The following is a 22,418-nucleotide window of genomic DNA, read 5'->3' on the forward strand; positions in this document are numbered from 1 at the left end:
ACTTAATTAGTGTAATGATGCTTAATAATGCCCCTTCCCCTACTCTGTGTCTGTCTTGTCTATTTAGATTGTAAGTTCTTTCTTGGCAGTTCTTTCTTGACACCTATTGCTATGTGTTTGTACAGTGCCTAGCACAATAGGGCCCATTCTTGGTAGGCCTGAAGACATTACCCTAATAAAACATGGTTAGTAATAATAAATTTGGGAGATCTAATGGAATCCTGACACAAGACTGTCTGGCTGCAAAGCTGGCTGTGTTGTGCTGTTTTTCAGTTTAAACAAATCTGTTTGGGAAGTCCTGTTTCAGGACAAGAGGTATGAACTTCACTTGTTTGCAAAGGAAAATCTCCTTCCTGAAGAAAGGGCTGGAGCACCAAGAAATTGAAACTAATCCCAAACACTCACTGAGCTATTGTATCTATTAAAAAACAACCACCCATCATAAAACAGGGACCACTGTAACATTTCAAGCTGGCACACCCATAAACTTAAAATTCCTTGAAGATTTGCTAAGAGAAAGGACTAATATTGATAAAGTCAGTATTTCTTATCATATGTTGCTATTAAATCAAAGGGCCCCCACTTTCTTGCATAGCTGCACTCTTACGACATTCTTCATGAGTTGCTGCAATTTATTGCTGTTGTGTCTTCACTCATGGGTCTGGTTCAGTCGTGGGTTATAGAATTGGCATATACTGGTGTAAGACCTACAACAACATGTTTGTGTTGTCTCCTTTATAATTGAATCTTTTTCACTATACTACAGAACAAAGCATCACAATGACTTTACAGATCCTTCTCATTATTCTATATTTTATTTTAAAGTAGGTCAATAATAATTACACATAAAAGTGAGAGAGAACAAAAATGTGTTTTAAAATATTGCTTAAAATCCAGAACATGGATTTTAAAAACAATATTAACATACCAGTATGTTTCATATTTTGTTTTTAAATTAATGGTTTCATCTCTGACATCTGTTGGTGCATAGTTAAGTTTCTAGTTGAATGTTAGCAAAAAATTTACCTTCCACTCCCACCCACACATGCAGCCAAATTCTATCCTTGGATATGTTTAAAAAAAAAAAAAGATCTTTTTAAATAGAAAGCATCAGGAGTTATCAGCTCATTACCATTGAAATCAATTGGGTGCAGATTTTCAGCTGGTGTTAATTGTCAGCTCCCACAATTTATGCCAGCTGAGGATCTGCCTCTTGGAGATGAACAACTGTCTCAAATGGCAAAATTTGGCACATATTTAAATAATTTGGAAATATTTCAGATGGGGGAAAAAGGCATTTTAATAATATGAGGAAAATAACCATCATGTAAATAACCCAAAATGAAATATCCTGTTTAACACATATTAAATATTTTCAATTTTTAAAGCTATATACCATAAATATAAAACCTTTTGTAAATAGGATACATATCTGTGTATTTTAACAACAAACAGTGATCTTAGAATGTCTACATGCATTAAACATCCTTCAACTTTGCAGAGTTCCAGAGATATGTGTAATTTTTTAAACTGTCCAGTTATTATATTTAGCACAAAGGTACATTCTGAAGTTTCTTCTGCTTTATGGCTGAAAGGCATGTGCTGTAAAAAACTAATTTTTGCCTTCCTTAAAAAACTAGGACTCTTTCCAGAGACTGTCTCCTTCTGTGCTGAAATTTAATGCACAATCCATGCAAGATATCTAGTTCTGAAGCTAAGAATGTAAGAGTGAATTATAGATACCCAGGTGTAAGCTGAACTGGAGAAACCTGGCCATGCCTTTCTCATTATATTGGTTTTGTCTTAATGGATTCCAAAGGGAAAACTGTATCCAAATATACACAGTGGGAGAAGAATGCAGTTGTATTCCTGCCCATAACAGCCAAACCATGGAATGCCACAGATAGGCTCCTCAGCACATCCTGACATACAGGCTTAGACAAGTTTATTGCACAGATTGTGCTGTAGTTTCTTAAAGATGCCTCAATATGTCTTCATAGGTTTAAGTAATTCTTCTGCTTTATATTTCACTAGCATCTCCAGTCAGCCTCCTGCTGCTTCTGCAAAGGTTATACCTCCAGATTTAACTGGTTATTATATTTTCTATTTTTGAAAATGTGCTCAGTAGCTGCTAAAACTTTGCAAGCAGCTGTTGGAGAGTGAATTTAAAAGGTAGGTGGACACTATTTTGTATATGTGAGAAAATAAAGGGTGGAAAAGGCCACCTATCTGAATCACTGTAGTATTCTCTAAAAGCCTGAGATTCTGAGTATTTAGGTAGAGGTGCTTCTCATGGTCAGATACAGAATTTCCTTATGGAAGTTAGCTTGTGCATTCACAAGGTGGAACAAATTCAAAAAGCTGCTGTCTTCTTCATCACGATCTCCTAAGCACCCAAAGGGAAACATTAAAAATAGTGAATGAAAACAAAGGGCTCATTTGTAGGGAGAAGATCTCAAACTACATAATCAGTATCTTAGTAGAGGCCAAGTATGACCCAGGTACCTCTTGATGCCAACTGGAAGGGGATGGATAGTTTAAACAGGGATCCCCTGTGTCAGATGCACTCAATAATTCACCAAAGCATGGCATGCAAGGTCACTACCGAAAGCTAGTAGCCCACTGGTCATCATAATTGTTGTGAAATGCATATACTGACAATATTTGAGAAGTTACATATCATACTGAAAATTATGTTCTTAAAGCCTTGGAGTTAAACAACTCAGACAGGTTGTTTTCAGGTAGGTGGCAGCAGATGCTTATTTGTGTCTGGTCAATGTGTCTCTCTCAATGTAAGTCTGTTTGCATACTGAGCCACTAGCTAATCAAGATTGCAAAATTGACAAGAGATCAGAAAATCTGCAAGAAAGGAGTATACAGGAAAAAACAACTAGCAGGGGGGCATCCCATTTATGAATGAAGACAAAGGAAGGGACTTGTATATCTGGGGAGTCAAAACAACACACTTGATCCTTTACCTCGGGGGCAAGCTGGCAAAGTGTCTGGTTTTATGAAAAAGGGATCACAGCCTGCCTGGCTAGAAAGCATTGAAGAGCCATACTTTATCAGCCATGAGAGTATTTTGTTAAACAAGTCTATGTTCTAAAATTTGTGTTATCATTATATATGTAACCATTTGTGTCCAATACTTCTACTTGCTATCATTTGAATCTCTTTTCTTTGTTAAATAAACTTCTGCTTGTTTTCACTATGAACATATCTAAGTGCTGTGTGTCAAATGGAGCAGCGATCCAAGGTGAAACGGATAAGTTGGAGTGTGCTGCTTCTTTGGGAGCAGTGAATGTATGAATACTGAAAAAAGAAAAGGAGTACTTGTGGCACCTTAGCGTCTCCTTTTCTTTTTGCGAATACAGACTAATAGGGCTGCTACTCTGAAACCTATGAATACTGAGTATCCAGTGAAACAGGGGCTCAACACTCCAGGAAGATGATCGGAGGGCTCAGGGGTTGGGCATGCCTATTGCTAACCTGTAGAGGGGCACCAGAGCCTGCTTAGGCTGAGAGGCGAGTACTTAGTTGTGCTGCCCGTGGCTGGTGGAGTCAAGCAGCTGACCCATGATAGGCACAGACAAGATATCCTTACACTAAAGGCTCGTGGTAGCGAGATGCCTCACAGCCCTGGGTACCCCTGGGAAGCATGACACCAAGTTAGCAACTTCCATTGAGATTTATTAGACATCAGATATGGCTGATGGGGGTACAGCTATGAAATAACATTGCAGATTCTCATAACTAGCTTGTCCAGGGTTGAACAAGAACAATCTTGCTTTAAGATTGAAATCTGTCCTAAATGAGCAACCCGATTCATCTTTATTACTTGCAGTTATAAAGAGTCTTGAGTTTATATCAGGGGTGACAAAGTTTGGACTACGGAGGAAATGCAGCCCAAGGAGTTTAATAATATGGCCTGCAGCCTCTCTGATTTTGAATGGAAGGACAGACAAAAGGACTCCAGAACCCAAGATGCAATGCTCCAACTCGTTCCAAGTAGTTTTCTACTGGGATTAAGAAGGAACATTGCACACGGGGACTACTAGAGTCTAAATCCTTGTTGCCCTATGCTTTGTGTCGTCCTTCCAGTGATTCTCAACTAGGGGTCCAGGACCCCCTGGGTGGCCGTGAGCAGGTTTCAGGGGGTCCACCAAACAGGACCAGTGGTAGACTCGCTGGGGCCTAGGGCAGAAAGCCTAAGCCCTGCTGTGAAGGGCTGAAGTCGGGCTCTGAGCCCCGGAATGCAGAGCTGAAGCAGAAGCCTGAGCAACTTAGTTTTGTGGAGTGCCCTGTGGCGTAGGGCCCTGGGCAATTGCCTTGCTCGCTACCCCTCAACTCCGGTTCTCGCTTTTATATACAGAAAACAGTTGTTGTGGCACAGGTAGGCAGTGGAGTTTTTACTGCATGTTGTGGGGGCCTCAGAAAGAAAAAGGTTGAGAATGCCTGCTTTACACCCATGTGGAGTGAGTGCAGAGCTGGGTGTAAAATGCTACTATGTCAGAACAGTGCAAAATGAGTGTAAAATACTACTATCCCTGGATGAGGGGCAGGGCAACTGAGAATCAAGACCATAGTGTCCTCAAACTTGTATCTTGCAGAAGGAAAGAGTATCTGCAATTAGTCATAATATATGCAAATTAGGTGCTTATCATCTGACAAGATAAAAAAGTGTGTGCATCCTTTGGGCAAAGTTTGGGCACCTCTGATTTAAATGTATCAAATAAGGGAGATAAAACTTTTTTCATTTATGTGTTTAAAAAAATGAAGTCAGTTTCATCATCTAAACCTAGGGTGACTATATAGCAAGTGTGAAGAATCGGGACATGGGGTGGGGGGTAATAGGAAGCTATATAAGAAAAAGCCCCAAATATTGGGACTGTCCATATAAAATCAGGACATCTGGTCACCCTATCTAAATCACTAGGAGTCTCTTAGTGTAAGTATATATAGATCTCATTCCCACCCACTGAATGTAGTTACATATTTTGAGCACCTATGGTTGAATATATTATCACTGAACACTTACATATTTATTTCTTCCTATAAAAAGTATCTCTTCTAATTCTCTTCTAATGCTGTACCACTAAGTGGTCTAGCATAATCTTAAAACACACACACACACACACACACAATACTTAACAAAACCAGCTGAAAATAACCCAATCCACATGACAAAACAATCAGTCAACAGGGTATTATAATTATAAAAAGAATATCCCATCTTTTCCAATGAACCCCATTCCAGGGTAGCTCTGGCTGGCTAAGAAGGGGGCCTGGCTGGAGTTGTGATGATACAGGAGTTCCCATCCCCTGCTCTGGTGGAATCTTGGCTAGTGGGCATGTTCCATTGAAAGGGCTCACCTGTTACAGACAGGTATAGATACTCACCAGACATTACTGACTGTAGCATGTCCATGATCATGTGAGCAAATGCATTCTCCACACTCTGCAGGAAGTTATTCCTTTCACCTGGAGTGCTGAAAACCTTGCAGACTTTCTGCATCATTTTTACTGCCCAATCCATGCAGTACAATTCCTTCTCACAGACCTAGAACATACAAGAAATATTATAACATGTGTCCATGATGGTGACAAGGTTAAAAAAAAAGTTGAAGTATTAAAATTCATAGTAGACAATTAAGGCACTATCCCATAATACAGTCAACTTTAGTCCTACTCTGGAATCTATTCCAAGGCCTATGTGAGAGGGTGTTGTAGCAGAGCTGTTCTATCAGTGCTATGAAGGTAGGAGAACTCCATTCCCACCTTATGCTGGAATAATAATTTTTTCCTAGGAACAGAGCTGCTACCTTCAAGCAGTGTATGGGGGGTGGGTGGGGAGGCCCTTAGGGCAAAAGAGAACCAGGCCCATTGATTTCAATGTAGTTACTCTTGCTTTACACTAGTGCAGGGGTTCTCAAACTTCATTGCACTATCACCCACTTCTGACAACAAAATTATGATGGGGGACCAAAGCCTGAACCTACCCAAGCCCCACTACCCCGGGTGGGTGGGAGCAAAGCCAAAGCTCAAGGGCTTCAGCCCCAGGGAGTGGGGCCAGTAATATGAGCCCTGCCACCCAGGACTTGCGCTTTGGCCCCAGCAAGTCTAAGCCAGCCCTAGTGACCCCATTAAAAGAGGGTCACGATCCACTTTGGGGTCCCGACCCACAGTTTGAGAACTGCGGCACTAGTGTAAGTGGAAGGAGAATCAGGCCCCAGGGCTGGGAAAGCAGAGTTGCAGACTTAGTGGCAAAATGCCAGGAAACATTCTATTCAGTGCTACTCACCAAAGCCAGAAAGACCACTAGCTTGGCCAACTCAACAGCCCGCCCATTCACAGCTTTACTAGCCATGAAGGTGAAGCAGATGTTGTTCCCACTCAGGATGAGGAGGCGAGCATTATTCTCCATGAGCCATTCCCGGGGAACCACTTTTATAGTAAAATACAAAGGATTTTCATTACCTATGATTCAACAGACTGAATAGAATTTGTTAAATATAAAGGTTATAAAATGTAGGTTACAATTAAACTAAAATAAAATGATCTGAACAAAATTCTGGAAGTATTTGAATTTATGAATCACTGCATTTGACAGGTTTCAGAGTAGCAGCAGAGTTAGTCTGTACCCGCAAAAAGAACAGGAGTACTAAGGTGCCACAAGTACTCTTGTTCTTTTTGCATTTGATAGCCATCCAACATGTCTGAGAGGAAAGCCCATTCAAACACACCTGCAGCACAGCTGGGAGCTATGGAGTTACTATGGTGCCAATAGGGATTGTTTGTATTAAGGCTGATGATGATAATAGAATGTATAATACCATCTCTCCAAACTCAAACCAAACTTAAAATATACCACCACCAAATTATGGATTCTTTGGAATGGATTCCTTTCCAGAGACCAGCGTCCTTCCCAGTAAAAGCCACCATACTTGGTATGTAAAGAGATTTAAAACATTTTTTTAAAAAACCCAAATTTGTCCTCACCTGTATTTCTAATAAAGGCTTAGACTATTAAAAATGAAACTACAGAGGATACCAGTTATTAGCAACTTATTGGTTCCCAGCATAAAGCTTCCATTATCCAAAAGTTCCCAATAATAAGCAGATGGCTGTTGCCTGAGACAATAGCATGGGGCAGCCCCAGAGTCGAGAACCTGCTGCCCACACAGGAGGTAATGGGCTGTGGTGCCAGCATCCTTGCCCAATGGGAAGCCCCAGTCAGAGTCCCTGCAGCCAACAATTTCCATGGGAGAGAGGGCATTCGAGGTCTATGGGGCTGCACAGTACCTCTCTCTGCAACTTCCAGGTTGTGTCCTATACTGGCATTGGTGGCCCAGGCTCAGCACATCCCAGTGCTTTCCTTCCCTGGCTACAGTCCTGAAAATCTGCTTGCAGCTGGGGCTTTCCACGGGGAGCACTGGGGGCCCGTTGGACTGCATGGTACCTCTCCCTGAGCTCTCCATGCTTCAGACTCAGAGCCAGCAAGTTCATTACAAGTGGAATCTCTCTTCCAAAAAGTTGCCAATAAATGGCACACCAAGCAGGTAATATCCAACTACCATTAACATTAAAGTCAATGGGATGGGATCAGTTCTGGGGATAACCAAAAGTTGTCTTTATCAGGATTATTAATAACCACCATGCATTAGATTTGAAAAAAATCTAAAATGTACTTTTTCCTATTTATCTTTTTTGCTTATTTTTGTATTTGACAGCTTGGATAATGGAAATACATTAGACAGTTTCCCTCATTCCTACTTAACATCACTTTCTGGTTCTCAACCCCAAGAATAAGAATGCCCAGGGTACAAACATATAGGAAAAATGGTTAAAGTCAAACAAAAATTGATTTTTCTTAATATTTTACAAAAATCATGAAAACATATCTATTAATATTAAGTTTTGTAAAACTTTGTTTAGGTCCAAAATTTAGGTTTTGTTCAAAACTGTGTGACAGTGTCCCTTGAACATGATAACAGAACACTAATTTTTGAAGTTTTTCATATATTATTACTTAAAATGTTTCACTTTTGGGAAAAAAAAAGTCTTTGGTTTATGAGCAGCGTTGGTCTCTTCCATCTCTGACTACTGCATAACCTCCAGTTTTATTGACCTTCCAGTATAATACAGCTACTGAAAGGGATTGGGGGTACTCAGATTCCCAATGTGCTTCAGTTTTGGGGGTTTTTTTTGTTTTTTTACTATCTTACACATATCTCTTTAGTCTGGGAGGACATGATCATATAATCCTAGGAGTCTATGATATAGGCAAAAATATACCTGACAATTCATCCACAAGACTGATAACATCATCTGCTGTCCACTCTTTAGCTTCTGTGTCATACAGTAGTTTAATAGCATCAGCTAGACCCTTTAAACTGGTCTCATCTGTTGGTCCTTCTATCATTTTCTGCCAAACCACATGTCCTGGGTAACATTAATCACAATCACTCCTAAGTGACAATGTAGTTTGCTAAGCAAGGAAGACCTATACTGGGGCTTCAAAGCATGGCTTGGAAAAATAAAAGATGATTCAGGCAAAAACATAAGTCCCTATTTGTACAAGTGCTTTTTATTTCATCTCACTTGTGGCAGAAGGGACAGTGTAGACTGCAACGTGAATCAGAATCACTGGGTGCTTTAAGGAAACACAGAATTAATATTTAAGTGAGAATGTGATTTCAGAGGGAAATACACATGCTTGTGGTTCAGTACTAAGGCTACCTTCACACCACAAATATAGGCAAATAGAGAGGGAAAACAGTCTCTATTTTCTTCACTTGAACTGTAATATAAACAATAATTTTAAAAAGCTCCATGTTAAACAGGTAAGGGGTCAATTGTTCTAAACGTTATACTTCATTATTTATAAAGGGCCTGGTTTCCAGAGGTGGTACTGCTCCCTTTGATTTCAGTAGGATTTGTGTGCGCTCAGAACTTGTGAAAAATCAGACCTGTAGGTAACATTACAGGAGTGCATGGCCATACACTGGTAAGTAAAGTCAGAGTACCATAATGTAGCTACAGCTGGAGCAAAACAAAGAAGTATTGGGAAATGGCTAAGATGTTCTGTGTGACATCATTGAGGTTAATCGGCTTGATTCCCCTCTCACACTGGTGTAAATTAGGAGTAATCAGCACCATTGTTAAGCATTCTCAATAGTGCGTCCAAATAATTACCTGGAAGCTTATGTTCTGCCAAAATTAATATGAACTGGGTGTTGTCAAATCTTGAAAAAGAGTAAGTTTATTAGGAATGATAAGTCTGCATAGAGGTAAAAGTTCCCTTCTAAAGTGAATACAATAAACACAGGTGCTTTTCCTCCTGCGTGAAATCTTCCTGGCCTGTGGGAAGGCCCATAACAAAGTATACCACTGCATTTCTGCCATACATGGAGCTAGAAAGCAGAGAAACTACACAGCACACCCCACAGTTCTCTGCACACTGCTGAAAAGTTCCATGGCCACTCTCTCCATAGGAACACAGAAGAGCTGTTGTGGGGTGGGCCAGAGGAGGGAATAATGGGTTCACAACTTGTGTGTATGCTTTGGCCCAAAAGCTCACAACGATGGGCAAATAGTTTGTTGCTCCTACTGTGACTTATGGTCTATAGTAGTGTCGACACAGACATCCCAGATATATAGCCTTACCTCTTGACTGAGCAGGAATCCATCCCATTTACATTGGTCCCCTGAACACCCATTTATTTACATAGGTTGTGAGACAGCCTGTTTTCTAAGGGAGAAATTCTGGTCTATCATGTTAAATTTACTCACCATTTAGAGAGGAGACTGGCCCAAAAATGATGTACAACAGCCGGGCTTGATTAACCATTGGCCACGGTTTTAAGATACGAGTGAGCCAAAATGCAGAATCACTTCGATGAATCCAGTGATTTAGCAGGACACTGCGACAGAATAACCTTATTCGTAGTTCCAGCTTTCGGGCACTTCCTAGGACAAGAGAATTTGTATATTACAAATCCATCAGGCATTGCACTTTGATGATTTCAACGTGTTTATAAACATGGGGAGAGAGAGGGAGAAAGGGTTAGATTTTTAAAGGCGTTTAGGCACTTACAGATGTAGATAGGTGCCTTGTGGGATTTTTAAAATATTCTAGATGCATAACTCCCACTGAGTTAGTGTCAAATTGGAGTAACTGAGATCACAAGGTCCTGAAATTCTGAGCTATAACGATCATGACTGCTCTAGTCTAGTAGACACACTGCACTGCTTCAAATCACTGATTCTACCTGCCTGCCCAATGTTTTTTCTGCCACTTCTCATGCTCTGTTTCAAGAGCATGCTGTTATTTTTGACTTTTGCTGTGCTTCTTTCTGCCTGTGATTCTATTATGTGGTGCCAAAAGGAGTAAATAGAAGCAGTTGACCGCATGCTTGCCTTCTACTACCACTTATGCAGGAGGCCACGTGTGAACATTTCCAGTGAAATACTGAGTACTGTGTCGGAGGATTTCTGGAGGGGCTAAATCTGGTTTTAGAGCAATGCTTTAGAAGATATATAAAATATTGGTCCTGATTTTCTACTGCACCACATCAGTTTTATGCTTGTATAACTCCATTGATTGTACTGGTGTTGGTATAACGCAGTGGAGAATTAGGCCCACTGCATGTAAATTATACATACATTTGATAATGAAATGATAAGATCAAACAAAATCAATTGCCTCTCAAAGAGATACACTTCACCACATGGAACATGCCAAAGATAAAAGTCAATTGCTTGTTTTTATCAGAAAACAACTAAATTCAGTTAATAGTGCTGATTTCCTTCAGCTATATGCAAGCATGCTACCAGCTTGAGAGCACTCATTTTCTGGCATTTCCGCAGCTAAAGCATCATACATATGGATCAAGAAAGGATCAGGTACTGCAGGGATCATGTGGCACAAACCATCCTTGAGTCTGGGGGTGTATCTCCTTTGTAATAATTTGAATCCATTTCCGGAACTCACAGCAAAAGGATGATATAGCTGCCATGACAGCTTCTTTTATTATCATCATTTGTATTTTCCAGAACTTTTTTGTTCCAGGTATTCACCTGGTTTGCTGCTCACAACTGTCTGTACTTTGCGGGGTAGGTTGCTCAGCTCACAGAGGAAGTTAAAAACACGATGGCATTCTAGCTCATCCCAACCTGCTGTCAAGGTCTGATGACACCAAATGAAAGAGAGATAAATAGAATTAAATCACAATGCTTGTTATTATAGTCATATATGTACGATCAATTTTTCTGTACTTATGGAGAGGACACATTTGCATAGCGGAGACTGGTGCATCTGAACAACTGTTTTGTATTATTTTCATCTTCATCCTTGTCTTTCAAAATGAACTTCTTGTAAAGTGAAAAATATTATTATAGAAAAAAACCCTAGAGCCATATCTATGTGACACTGAAACCAGAAAATAATCATGTATGCAAAAAGCTTGTGTGACAGGAATTTGCTGAGTGTAAAAGGAAAAGCAAAGATGTACATAGGAGCTCCTTTGTTTTGTAAGGCCCTCAGACATGGCTTTATGACACTCTGGGCAGTAATATAGTGGTTCAAAAAAACCCAAAAAACAAAACAGATGACAGTAGTTTCGAAACACTGGGCTAGACATTAATCTCACAGATCAATGGACTTTCTCTAGACTTCTACAGATGTAACTGATATCAGTCATCATTATAACATAGATATTCTCAGAGCAGCAAATCATGACAATTCCACAAAAAAAAAAAAAAAAAAAAGGAGGAGGAAGGTTCTGCCCCTGCTGCTGCCTGTTCATGGAACTCCAGTGACATAAAGAGGGTGAAATGGCCCCTGAGGAATTCCCTCATTGCAAGGTCAGCATAAGTCTGACATAAGCAGCCCTACACACCACACACAAACCCATAGAGCCCCATCCCCGATGGTGTCAGGAAATGAGCAGAAGGGGGGTGCCTAGAGTGCAAAGCTTTCACAGCAGGCCTCAGCTTCAGTTGCCCTGCGTGCTGCTCTAACTTATACCAAAGGGGTTTCTGGGTTCTCGTGTAACTCACAATTCTGAACTGTATTTGGGGCTGCACCTTTTGGCCAAAGAGATAATTTGTGAACCTTGGATGTGAATAAGCAGGAGACAGTTGCTAAGAACATAAATATCCTGGTGCAAATAATTATCTATAATAGTTAGCCATGGCAGGGAATAAAACAGACAACCACACATTTCTGGATATCTTTGTTATTACTAAGCTACTTTAATATGGTACATTTCCAGAGAATGTCTGAACATGTAGGTTCTTCTAAAACACAATTTAGCTTCATTTAAAATGTTCAGAAAATGCTTGTGCTTCAACAAAGAATACAAACTTTTTTCTGGTGATTAGACAAAGCAGCTCTTAACTAAAGCAACCCATAATGGTGATCCTATCCATCTGACATTGAAATACTTTAACACTAATTGGGGAAGGAAGTCCCTCAGTCCCTTACAGCATGTTTGCAATCTTGGTAGTCATTATAGTAAATACAGTGTTGATTGCTGAAGTAACAGATTTGTCATTGTTTTCTTTGCATCGCAAATAGCTAGAACAAGTCCTCCATTTAATTACAGACCTTGGGCCATTTGCCTTTAAATCAGAGAATCCCTGTTTAGGTTGTTGTGAATTCGATGTTTGAAGTAATGTAGTGAAATGGCCCCCTATGTATTCTTCTTTGGTAATAAACTGCTAATTTAAATTAAAATCCAGACAGGCTAATAATAAGATCCAGACTGATAAATTTTTTAGAGTTAAGTTAACTATTTTAAGAGCCAGAAAGAACTGTGGTACTAAATAAATGCATTGTTTAGGACCTGAAAGCCATGTTAAACTTTGAAATGTCTTGCAAAGCAGTTTCAGCTCACTTATTCTCAAAGTATAACTAAGTTGGATGACGATTATGTTTATTTGCACTCTTTTTAAAAGACTGAGTATTTCAGCATTGATAGATTTTTAAAAAGGCAAACTTTGGTTTCTTTTATATTAATGATACCTGCCTTCTTCTCTGAAAAATACACTATACCTGTAAAAACACTCCATAGCATTGTAATCCTAAGCAATGCAACGGGCTTGGGCAACCACTGAGTTTAAAACAGGAAACCTGCAAAGACAAAACATTGTTGCCTCATTTAATCATGTAGCTTAAATTGGCAATAAACTCACTTCTGTGCTTGAAGCTTTCCCAAACGGCTAATCTACCACAACACTGACTCAAGGGGCTTTCTCTATACTATATTCACTCAATCCTTGCATCTCTGCACCCAACAAAGTTGCCAATTAGGGATGTTTTTTATGATGTGGCCATTGGTCCTCTGGGAACTTTCACTCAGACCACCTTAGAGTCTTCAGACAGAGGTGATATTTTATTAATAATGTCTGTTGCTATGCATAATCATTTCCTCCTCCAGAAACGAATATAGTTTGGTAACAATGTTTTGAATTAATTATGGTTAAAATTTACCCAGTGCAGAGAGCCTACCTGAGGCATTATGCACTACTTTTCCCTCTAAGCAGAATTTAAGTGGAATATAGACCTTCTATCGGATCTCTTCACAGGGCTGAATTTCAACCTATGCTCATTCTATTACAAAGTGGCAAATATTATTTGCACTGGGTGACCTGTTTTAAAAATTAAACATAAAAATCATACTTATATAGAAGATTATACTCACTAAGAGTGGGGTTTTAAAATAATGAGAAGGAATTAGGCACCTAACTCACTGACTTTCAATAGGAGTTGGGCAACTAACTCCTTTAGATATTTTTGAAAATCCTACACCTAAGCCGTATTTTTCAAATAGTGGGTGCCTAAAGTTAGACATAGTTCTGAACACCCACAGCTCACGCTGACTACAGTCTAAAGCTTTAGGGGGATCAGCATCTCTGAAAAAAAATCAGATCACTTATTTAAATGCCAAAATATGAACTTAGGGACCTAATTTCAGGTACTAAAGATTTGAAATATCAGCCTAAATAGCCAAGGAAGATTTTTAACCAACAAGAGACTGATTCCAAGTTAGTAAATTCATGATATTACACGGATGAGCATTACAGATGTGTCAATAAATAAATGTATAAAATTTAAATCATTACATTAACAACATTGTTTTATTGAAACATTAATATAGGTGCAAGTGATAGTTCAAAACAAGATTCTAGAAGTATTCAGTACAGAGCAATGATTGTGAGCTTACTTCTGAGAGTATCTTGTGTATGTATTTTAGCCTGTCTTTTGTGGGCAGCAGTAGTGTGCACCTTTTAAGCAACAAACCTGTAAATAGAAACACATACATACATACATAATCATTCAAATGACAAAAATAATTGGACTAGTTGAAGCATACACTGCACAAGCAATAACATACCATACTATTTCTGCAAGAAAAGAAAGTGATACATTACAGTGAGCTGCAGGGGTGGTGGAACAACTTTTATAGTGGGCGGGGGGGGGGGTGGTTCGAGAGCCTTTGAACCAAACTATAAGCCCTGTATATAATAGAAACCACTTCAAGCCAGGAGGTGCTGCAGCACCCCTCACACCCTTAGTTCCAGCACCTATGGTGAGCTGTGCATTGTAAAAGGGTATGCTGGCCTCTGTAGTAGAAATGCCTTTTATATCAGAAAGCCTTATGGGGAGTGTGCAAGGCTCTCATGACATAATTTGTTTACTGAGTTGTTTTAAACGCCATGTGAGTCACAGCTGGAGCCCTGAAAAATTATTATATTGGTTTTTGAATTACAGCTGTTTGAAATATTTCAGTTAAGAGATGCACAATAAGTTACATTTGAAGATGCCCTGGTTTTCTATTTACATCATTGAAAGCTGAGCATCCAAAATCTTTTAAGCCAACCACATTGTCAAACAGAAAAGTTATTCTGAAAACATAAAAACATAAAACATAGTTAGGTGGTAGAATTTTTTTTTCCCTACATGAAATTCAAAGCTAGAAGAGCTAAGGATACAAAAGGCTGGATACATTATAGTGCAGAATAGCTAGTTGTTAAGCAACAATTTTTCTAAGCCAATGGAAAGCAAATGGGTTAAAAATCTATCTCCTCAAAAACATCTGGTAGACCAACACATATATCTTATTTGTTAATAATGCAAGAAATCTACAGGAAGGTACTCAAATGTTTTCTAAGTTGCCCATCTTCTGAGGAACATGATTTCTCTGATGTCAAAAAGTGTTTTATATACTTCCTGTGATTTGGAATGGACTATTATCCCAATCTGGAAGTATGTTGTTAACATTCTTAAACGGCAGACATAATTTTCTTTATCAGTCTGGTATTTGATCCAAAACTCCAAAGAATCAACTATCCATTGACTTCAATATGTTTGTGATCACACCCCTAAAGAGTAGATGAATGTCCGACACAATATATCTGCAAACATGAGTACAGTCGTCAACCTGGGGATAATTTTTTTATTACCAGTGCAAAGATTTGGGCCTGCTTTCATATGATGAAATTCACACCTGTGCAGAGGGGCAGCACAAAAATCATGTATTATTCAAGTCCAATTTAAGCCTGGAGGGTGAAAAATCCTGGTCCCATTGAAGCCAATGGGAGTTTTTGCCATGGACTTTAACATGGCCAGGATTTCACTTTGTGGGTTTAAGTGAGATTAATGCAGTGTATAAGCCTCGTGCTGACGCTCGACACAGAAGTGAATTTTATCCTTAAAGCCCAGTCTTGCTCCTATTGAAGTACATGTGAATTTTGCCATTGACTTTAATGGGAGCAGGATTGAGCCCTTACATTTAGTAGATGATAAAATATGAAAATCAGTGCAAATATCTAAGTATGTCATGTTTTAAAGACTGTGCTTATTATAATGATGAGTTCATACAGCAGTAATTAAATAACAGTTGCCTTTTCTAATACGTTTGTTATTACAATGTACAAAACTGCTGACTATTTTTTGGCAAAATATTTAGTTAATCAGATTTTATTTTAAAACTAAAACAAACACTGAAGTTATCAATAAGATATTGTAAACAATCCATGTACATTTGAAGGGAACTCATGTTTGGCCTAATTACCTTTGACTATTGTTCCTTTAACTTGGGAATCTCTTGATTTAAAGTTAGCTCCTGAATATAACCTTGACATAATTTTGTTTTGCTGTCTGGATCAATTCAATTATGAGACCTTATCAGTTAAGGAGGCTTATATCAATATTGTTCAAATTGCGATTTCATTTGTTTCTCTTTTAGAGAAAGGATTACAATGAATGGAGGGAGGAAGAGAAATGATACAGTCCAAGTGGCATAAGAGAAGAAAGACTGCATTGCTTTTGACTGAAGGGGAGGGATATTAAGGGGAATTTGGCTGCCAAGATTCAATAGTAAGTTAGTTCAAAAGTTAAAAAGAAAATAATGATTTTTGATATGAAAATATGCAGTGCTACTCACTAGTCAGAGTATTTTGGCCTATATTTATTTTTTTGCGATGCCCGGATATAGTTGCGCAGGTGAAAGAAAGAGTACAGCCTGGGCAGCAACAGCATGATTCTCACATTGTATCTCAGCCCTGACCTAAGGGTGAGAGGAAAGTTTACTCACCATGCCCACTTCAGTCTTTGAGCTCTGATATAAGGCTGCCAAGGAGAATGTTAATCAGTGGCAGTTGTCATGGTGCTTTTTGTGATAAGTTTATTTCCCATCTAGGAACTGGAATGAGATTGCCAATTCACTTCACATAGACTGTCCGGCCTTTGAAGGTAATGATTCTTGATCACTCCAGAATTAGGTGGGATTTGAGCATTGTTATAGAGGGGAAATACTCTCTTTGTATTTCATTATCATTCCCATGAGAGACACACTCACCTTGACCTTTTATATTCCACTTGCCCTTTTATATTCTTTACAAATTAAATAAGGAAGAAGCAAAACATATGCTATTTTTGTCTATACTTATATATGTATTATTATTATTGATGATTAAAAGTATATTAAGAGATGTTGAAAGAATTATTTCATGCTGAAATACTCCCAATGAGTAAAGCTTAATTGAGACTTAAGTGTGTATGCGCCTTGTTGTTGGTCTTTTGCACAGGGATGAATTTCAGCCTCAATGAGGGTCACAAACACCTATATACTTCAGAAAAAATGCTCACCATTTTAAACTGCTATGAATCACGAAATATCACAGAAGAAGCCCTTTAATCGATTTTAGTTCTCTAAATTGTTACCATTCTTATTATAAAAGGTCACCTAGAGATCTGTAGTGTTCTAATACACAGGATCCTTCTCTCTTGCCAGATATCTCAAGGTTATGAAAATCTTGCAGTAAAAGCCTTCTGTTTCCTGATGAGGTTGAGATGTAATTAATAAGGTGGTTGCTGATGGCTTTCGACACCATGCTTAGCATGCTGATATCCTTCACTGAAAAAGCAAAACCCAGTATACCTGTAAACCGTTATTGCAAAAACACTACTGCTCAGTAGTCAAGAACTTTACTATACATCTCAGAACAAGCAGGCCAAGAAACTTCAGAAACAAGTAAAAGACAGGTTTCAGAGTAGCAGCTGTGTTAGTCTGTATTTGCAAAAAGAAAAGGAGTACTTCTGGCACCTTAGAGACTAACAAATATATTAGAGCATAAGCTTTCGTGAGCTACAGCATGAGAATCCGATGAAGTGAGCTGTAGCTCACGAAAGCTTATGCTCTAATATATTTGTTAGTCTCTAAGGTGCCACAAGTACTCCTTTTCTTTTTAAGTAAAAGACAAATGTCATTACTGTAGATTCCTTTAGCAACAAATTATGGTCAGTCAGGATTTTGCATATATCTGTTAAATTGTGATCTTTATATATGGTGGGCAGAAGAACACTTCAAAGAGGTCCCTGAGTATTATCATTCCTTTTTTATTTTTGGTGGTGATGAGGCTCTTCAGGAACCCAAGCTGAAAACTGAACAAATCTAATGAAAATCCCTTCAATTTGTAGTAAGGTGAAACATGATTGAGCAAGGCCCATAGGCCTCAAACTTGGCATTTTACTAAATGGGATTTGTGCATGTGATCATTTTCATTTATGGACAGTAACATCATTTCTCTCAGTTCCTCACCTGAGAGATATTTCAAGACCATTTGAAAGATCTCCAATGGCAGTGCTTTGAAATTCCCGAGAGTTGACAGTGACTCAGAATCTGTGTCCACAGTGTTGCAGAATGGTTTGGAGCGACGGCTACTGCGCCTGTATTTCTGGTGGGGAATCAAGGTGAAGCTGGTCCTTACACTGGATGTCATCCTTCTACTAGTCCCATAAATTTTTCCTGCAGAGAAAACACAGAAGGTATATATGGAAGTAAATTAAACCCATGAGGGAGATAAAATGAAATAACTCATGAGTGACACAGTAATGGAATATGAAAGTCTTACCACATTGGTAGGAAGGTACAATTTTACTTTAAAATGTAACAAAATGACATCAATACACTCCAAAATGCATATTCATAGTTTCCTGTTCTATATTTCTTTTCTTTCCAGTATAACCAGTAAAACCACTCTTTTTTTTCCATATATCACAAAAAGAGAGCATGTATACATGTTGTGTGTGTATGGGAAGTTATTTTTGCTTTCTAATTCAGTGTCTGGGAGAAGAAAATATCCCGATTAGAGGTTATAAGTGGAGAGGGGGGTGGGGATAGCAGTGACCTGTATTGGGACGGGGAGGGCCTCAGGAGGTATGAAAGATAATTAAGAGAAAAAATAAAAGTGTAGGAGGTATATGAAATGCCACAAAATATATTAAGGAACTATTATAAATAAGTCAATATCCTTCTAATACTTTACCCTTCCACGTTAATTTTTAATGTTCTGTTACATGGTTAAAGTAAGGAGGCCATTCAAAGGATTTGTATGTTTCTTGTCTGTCTGAGATTCTCTACTTGTATGTATTCTAGTACACGGCAATAAAAATTAAGAATAAAAGTAATGTAAGTAAGCATTAAGTTATCACTTTCCCTGCAGTATTTAAACTTAGGTATAGCTTAATTCCTGATAATGACAAAGATCACAGCACAACATGTGCAAATATTGTAATGGGGCACAGTATTGGCATCTTCAAGATTTCAGAAATCATGAGACAAGCCCCCCCAAAACTCATAAGATTGGTTATAACATTATGAGAATGTTTTTTAAAAAAATAATAAACATTGTGTTCTTATATTTGCCTTCTGGTTTCTGAGCCTTTAAGGGGGACATGCTTCATATTTTCAAGCTTTTCTCTCTAACCATGAGGGCTAATAACATCTTTTTAAAAATTAAAGCTAAGATTCTCATGCAATCTCTTGATTCCAGCAATTGGGGCTTTCAGATAATCGCCAAATGTTGCAAGACTTGGAATAAAATTGTAAGTGTTGGCAACAGTGATAACAACACAAGTGGACTCCTTTCTCCTGTCAACGCAATATACCAGTTACAATCAGTGGGAATTATACTCATTGACTGAAGGGTTGAAAATGTACTGATGCACCTTAGGTCAGTCGACAGGTTACATTTACTTAACCTAAGTAAAAAACAATTTGAAAACATCAAGTAAACAAGCCACATTTCTCTAACATGTATTCACTGAACCATTTTACATAACATATTGAATTATCACACTCCCAATGGAAGACTTTTGTATATTGAATGAACTCAAAAAATTATGGACCATTAATTAAAGCATTACAAACATGTTTGAATGAATAGCATTTTCTCCTCTGTGCCCAGGACAATTCATTTTTCAACTGTTCATGAAAGGGAATTACACTTTATAACAGGCATCTTTAAATTAGTTATGAAATAATTCATGCTAGCTGAAGAAACCCATAGTTTCACTTTTCACATGGCTTGTGAGCAAATTTAATGACTTTTAAAATTACAGTGTTTTATGCAATTTTAGACTGCTTAAGCAACAAGGGAGAGAAAATTAATTTGATACTTGTAAAAACAACAAAAATATTCATTTAAATAACATCATAGATGTATGTAATGGCACCTTTGAAAGGCATAGAAATCCACATTTAAAGTCAGTGGGCGTTTTTGTTTTTGTTTTTTTACAGACAACTGCACGTGCGGGTCAATTAAAAGACTTACCTTGTACATAAAGGCAGTTAAAGGCCTGTTTTAGTAAAAGAAAAATACAACTCTCTTCACCACTAAAACTCTTTCAAGGCTGACTAAGTCCAATACATTTTGCTGATTCATACCTTAGAAATAGAGTTACAATCTGAGGGTGTTTTTTGCTTATTTGTTTGAAAGCAGTCAGCAGTGGTCTAACTGCTTCACTGAAGTTAACAGGAGTTTAGAGCACTACTAGGTGCTTTTGAAAATCTCATTCAGAGCCTGCAGAAATATTATGTACAGAAGCAGCCACTTAAACATGATGGGTGGGATTTTCAAAAGCACTCAACACTGCTCCCATTAAAGTCAATAGTAAAACTCCCATTGTTTTCATTGGGAGTAGAATCAGGCCAATTTAAATAAAAACTGAGCATGTGACAGAAGTTTTACATTATGGGCCACATTTTAGAGCCCTTTACTCAAAGCTCCCTTTTTAACTTCCATTTTTGGCTCTCAATGTATTTCATGTTTCTCAAGGAGCTCAGCGAAAACATGACAAGATTGATTTCACTTAGCAATTTTGTGCAGCCCTCAACAACCTCTGTGTGGATCCCTCCTGTCTGGAGAACTGCTAATCAAGACTGGAAGAGGGAAATGCAAATGTTAAGCATATAAAATCAAATTCATTATAATAATTAATAACAGTGATTTTCTCTTATTTATTCTGTATATAATGATTTATTTATAGGGCAAAAGCCATCAACAGTCAATGTTCCTTCTATACTGTTTTCTGTCTATAAACAATCCATATATTAGAGGCAGCATGCCAGCAATCCATGGGCTGCACCTAATTTGCCATTAAAGAGAGCTGATTCTCATTTACACTAAGGCCTCGTTACACCAGATTGGCAATGCTTTAAAATGGATGAAATGCAGTATGATTTGCTCCTACTTTAAGGAAGCTTCTCACTGTTAAAGTGGTATAAAAAAGCCTTACTGTAAATGAGAATCAGTCCCAAAGCCATCTACATAAACATACATAATATTACCAATTAAAAAATAAATGCCCTTGATAATCCTAACATTTGCTCTTATTTGTGCCTTCCTACTACAAGGCATTGCTTTTTTGACTTCACCCCAAAGTGTATGTGCTTTGATTCATGCTGCAGTTTCAGGGAAGGGATGCTAACATCTGCTTGTTATCACACAAGTTGTGTTTGCCCCTTCAGCCGCACTGTATGAAACCATGGGTCATGTTTGGCCTTTTGGCTGCAGTGTGGGTCACCACTAGCCTGTAGGCTGCATTTCATGACTTTGTTGGCTCGGTGTGAACATTGGGCTGCACTTCAGAACGCCTTGGGCTGCATTTGTACCTTGGGCCTCACTTAACAAACACCATGGGCTGTAGTTAACCCTCGGGCCGGATGATATGACCCTATGGGTCACATTTTGACCCCCATTCTGTGCACTCCCGCTCCAAAACCTGCCACACACCAATGATAATAGATTTTTTTAAAAGTGTGATACCTCCAAATAAACCTATATCCAGTTGATACAGAATAGATCTAAACCCTGCTTCACCCCTAGGAAAATTCCTCTGAGGGTGGGGTGACCTCACACCCTGCTGTCTGGATTTATAAGGGCACCGACTTTCCCTAAACAAAAAAGAAATTGCATTGAATTAGCTGAAATTTCTCAAACTTCATGAAAGAGTATATATTGTATGCAGGATGTTTTTAAAAATTTACCGCATTTGGTTTGAGGGGAAGGCTTTAATAGTTTTCCTCAGGGGAAAATAACTATGTGTTTTATTCAGGGGTGGAGGTGGGGAATAGAAATACATAGAATTATGACAGAAATAAAAAATATTTTCATTCTAGCAATAATTGATAAGATAATTTGATAAGTGAATTAATTCATGGGAATTGGGAGAGGAGGGGCGGGAAAGTAGCAAATGTAGATTTTTGGAGGCAGGAAATTACCACAGAAATCGAACATTTTATTCCCGGAGTAATTACTTAAATGGCTTTTCAGCCGCTTTCTTAGTCTTTTTTAACTGCCTATTTTTAAATCGCCTCACGTTTCCCGCCTTTTTTTTTTTTTTTTTTGCCCCTCAGCCCTAAACCAAAGTAGAGGGCGGGGGGAGGCTACAGGCTCGAGACAGACCCTGCCGCCCGCTCGGGCACGCCCCCTTGATGAATAATTAACAATCCATCTCCCGCCCTTCATTTCGAGCTCTAACCCAGAACCACCACCCTCCCCGGTTATTTACTGTGGAATCGCCGCCCCTCTTATGAATAATTAATGAGGGGGAAGGCTCCCTCCTTCTT

General features: G+C 38.6%; 1 protein-coding gene across 6 annotated transcripts; it reads right to left on the reverse strand.

Moving 5' to 3' along the window:
* Window positions 1–1,826: 1,826 nt before the first annotated feature.
* FBXO47 (F-box protein 47) lies at window positions 1,827–20,736 on the reverse strand. Of its 6 annotated transcripts, none has more exons than XM_038386007.2 (11): window positions 20,235–20,731; window positions 18,108–18,314; window positions 17,253–17,423; window positions 14,229–14,305; window positions 13,058–13,135; window positions 11,080–11,188; window positions 9,793–9,969; window positions 8,296–8,442; window positions 6,302–6,444; window positions 5,401–5,560; window positions 1,827–2,386 (listed from the first exon to the last, which is right to left on the reverse strand). In XM_038386007.2, exons 2-11 carry the CDS (start codon window positions 18,286–18,288, stop codon window positions 2,274–2,276), a joined length of 1,356 nt encoding a protein of 451 aa, XP_038241935.1. In that variant the 5' UTR covers window positions 18,289–18,314; window positions 20,235–20,731; the 3' UTR covers window positions 1,827–2,273. The 6 variants fall into 6 exon arrangements, with proteins under 6 accessions (XP_038241935.1, XP_038241934.1, XP_038241938.1 ...); XM_038386006.2 differs by having other exon boundaries at window positions 20,122–20,731; XM_038386010.2 differs by lacking the exon at window positions 8,296–8,442 and having other exon boundaries at window positions 20,235–20,736.
* Window positions 20,737–22,418: the final 1,682 nt, after the last annotated feature.

This window comes from Dermochelys coriacea, chromosome 27 (genome assembly GCF_009764565.3).
Source record: "Dermochelys coriacea isolate rDerCor1 chromosome 27, rDerCor1.pri.v4, whole genome shotgun sequence".
NCBI classification, from domain to species: Eukaryota; Metazoa; Chordata; order Testudines; family Dermochelyidae; genus Dermochelys; species Dermochelys coriacea.

Bases quoted from the DNA above. Each gene is read 5' to 3' on its own strand.
- FBXO47 (XM_038386007.2), bottom strand. From the start codon at position 18,288: ATGACATCCAGTGTAAGGACCAGCTTCACCTTGATTCCCCACCAGAAA. The intron at 11,189-13,057 runs GTATAGTGTATT...TGGTGTCATCAG, and splicing joins GCTATGGAGTGTTTTTACAG to ACCTTGACAGCAGGTTGGGA. The intron at 9,970-11,079 runs GTGAATACCTGG...CTCTTGTCCTAG, and splicing joins AGTTGTGAGCAGCAAACCAG to GAAGTGCCCGAAAGCTGGAA.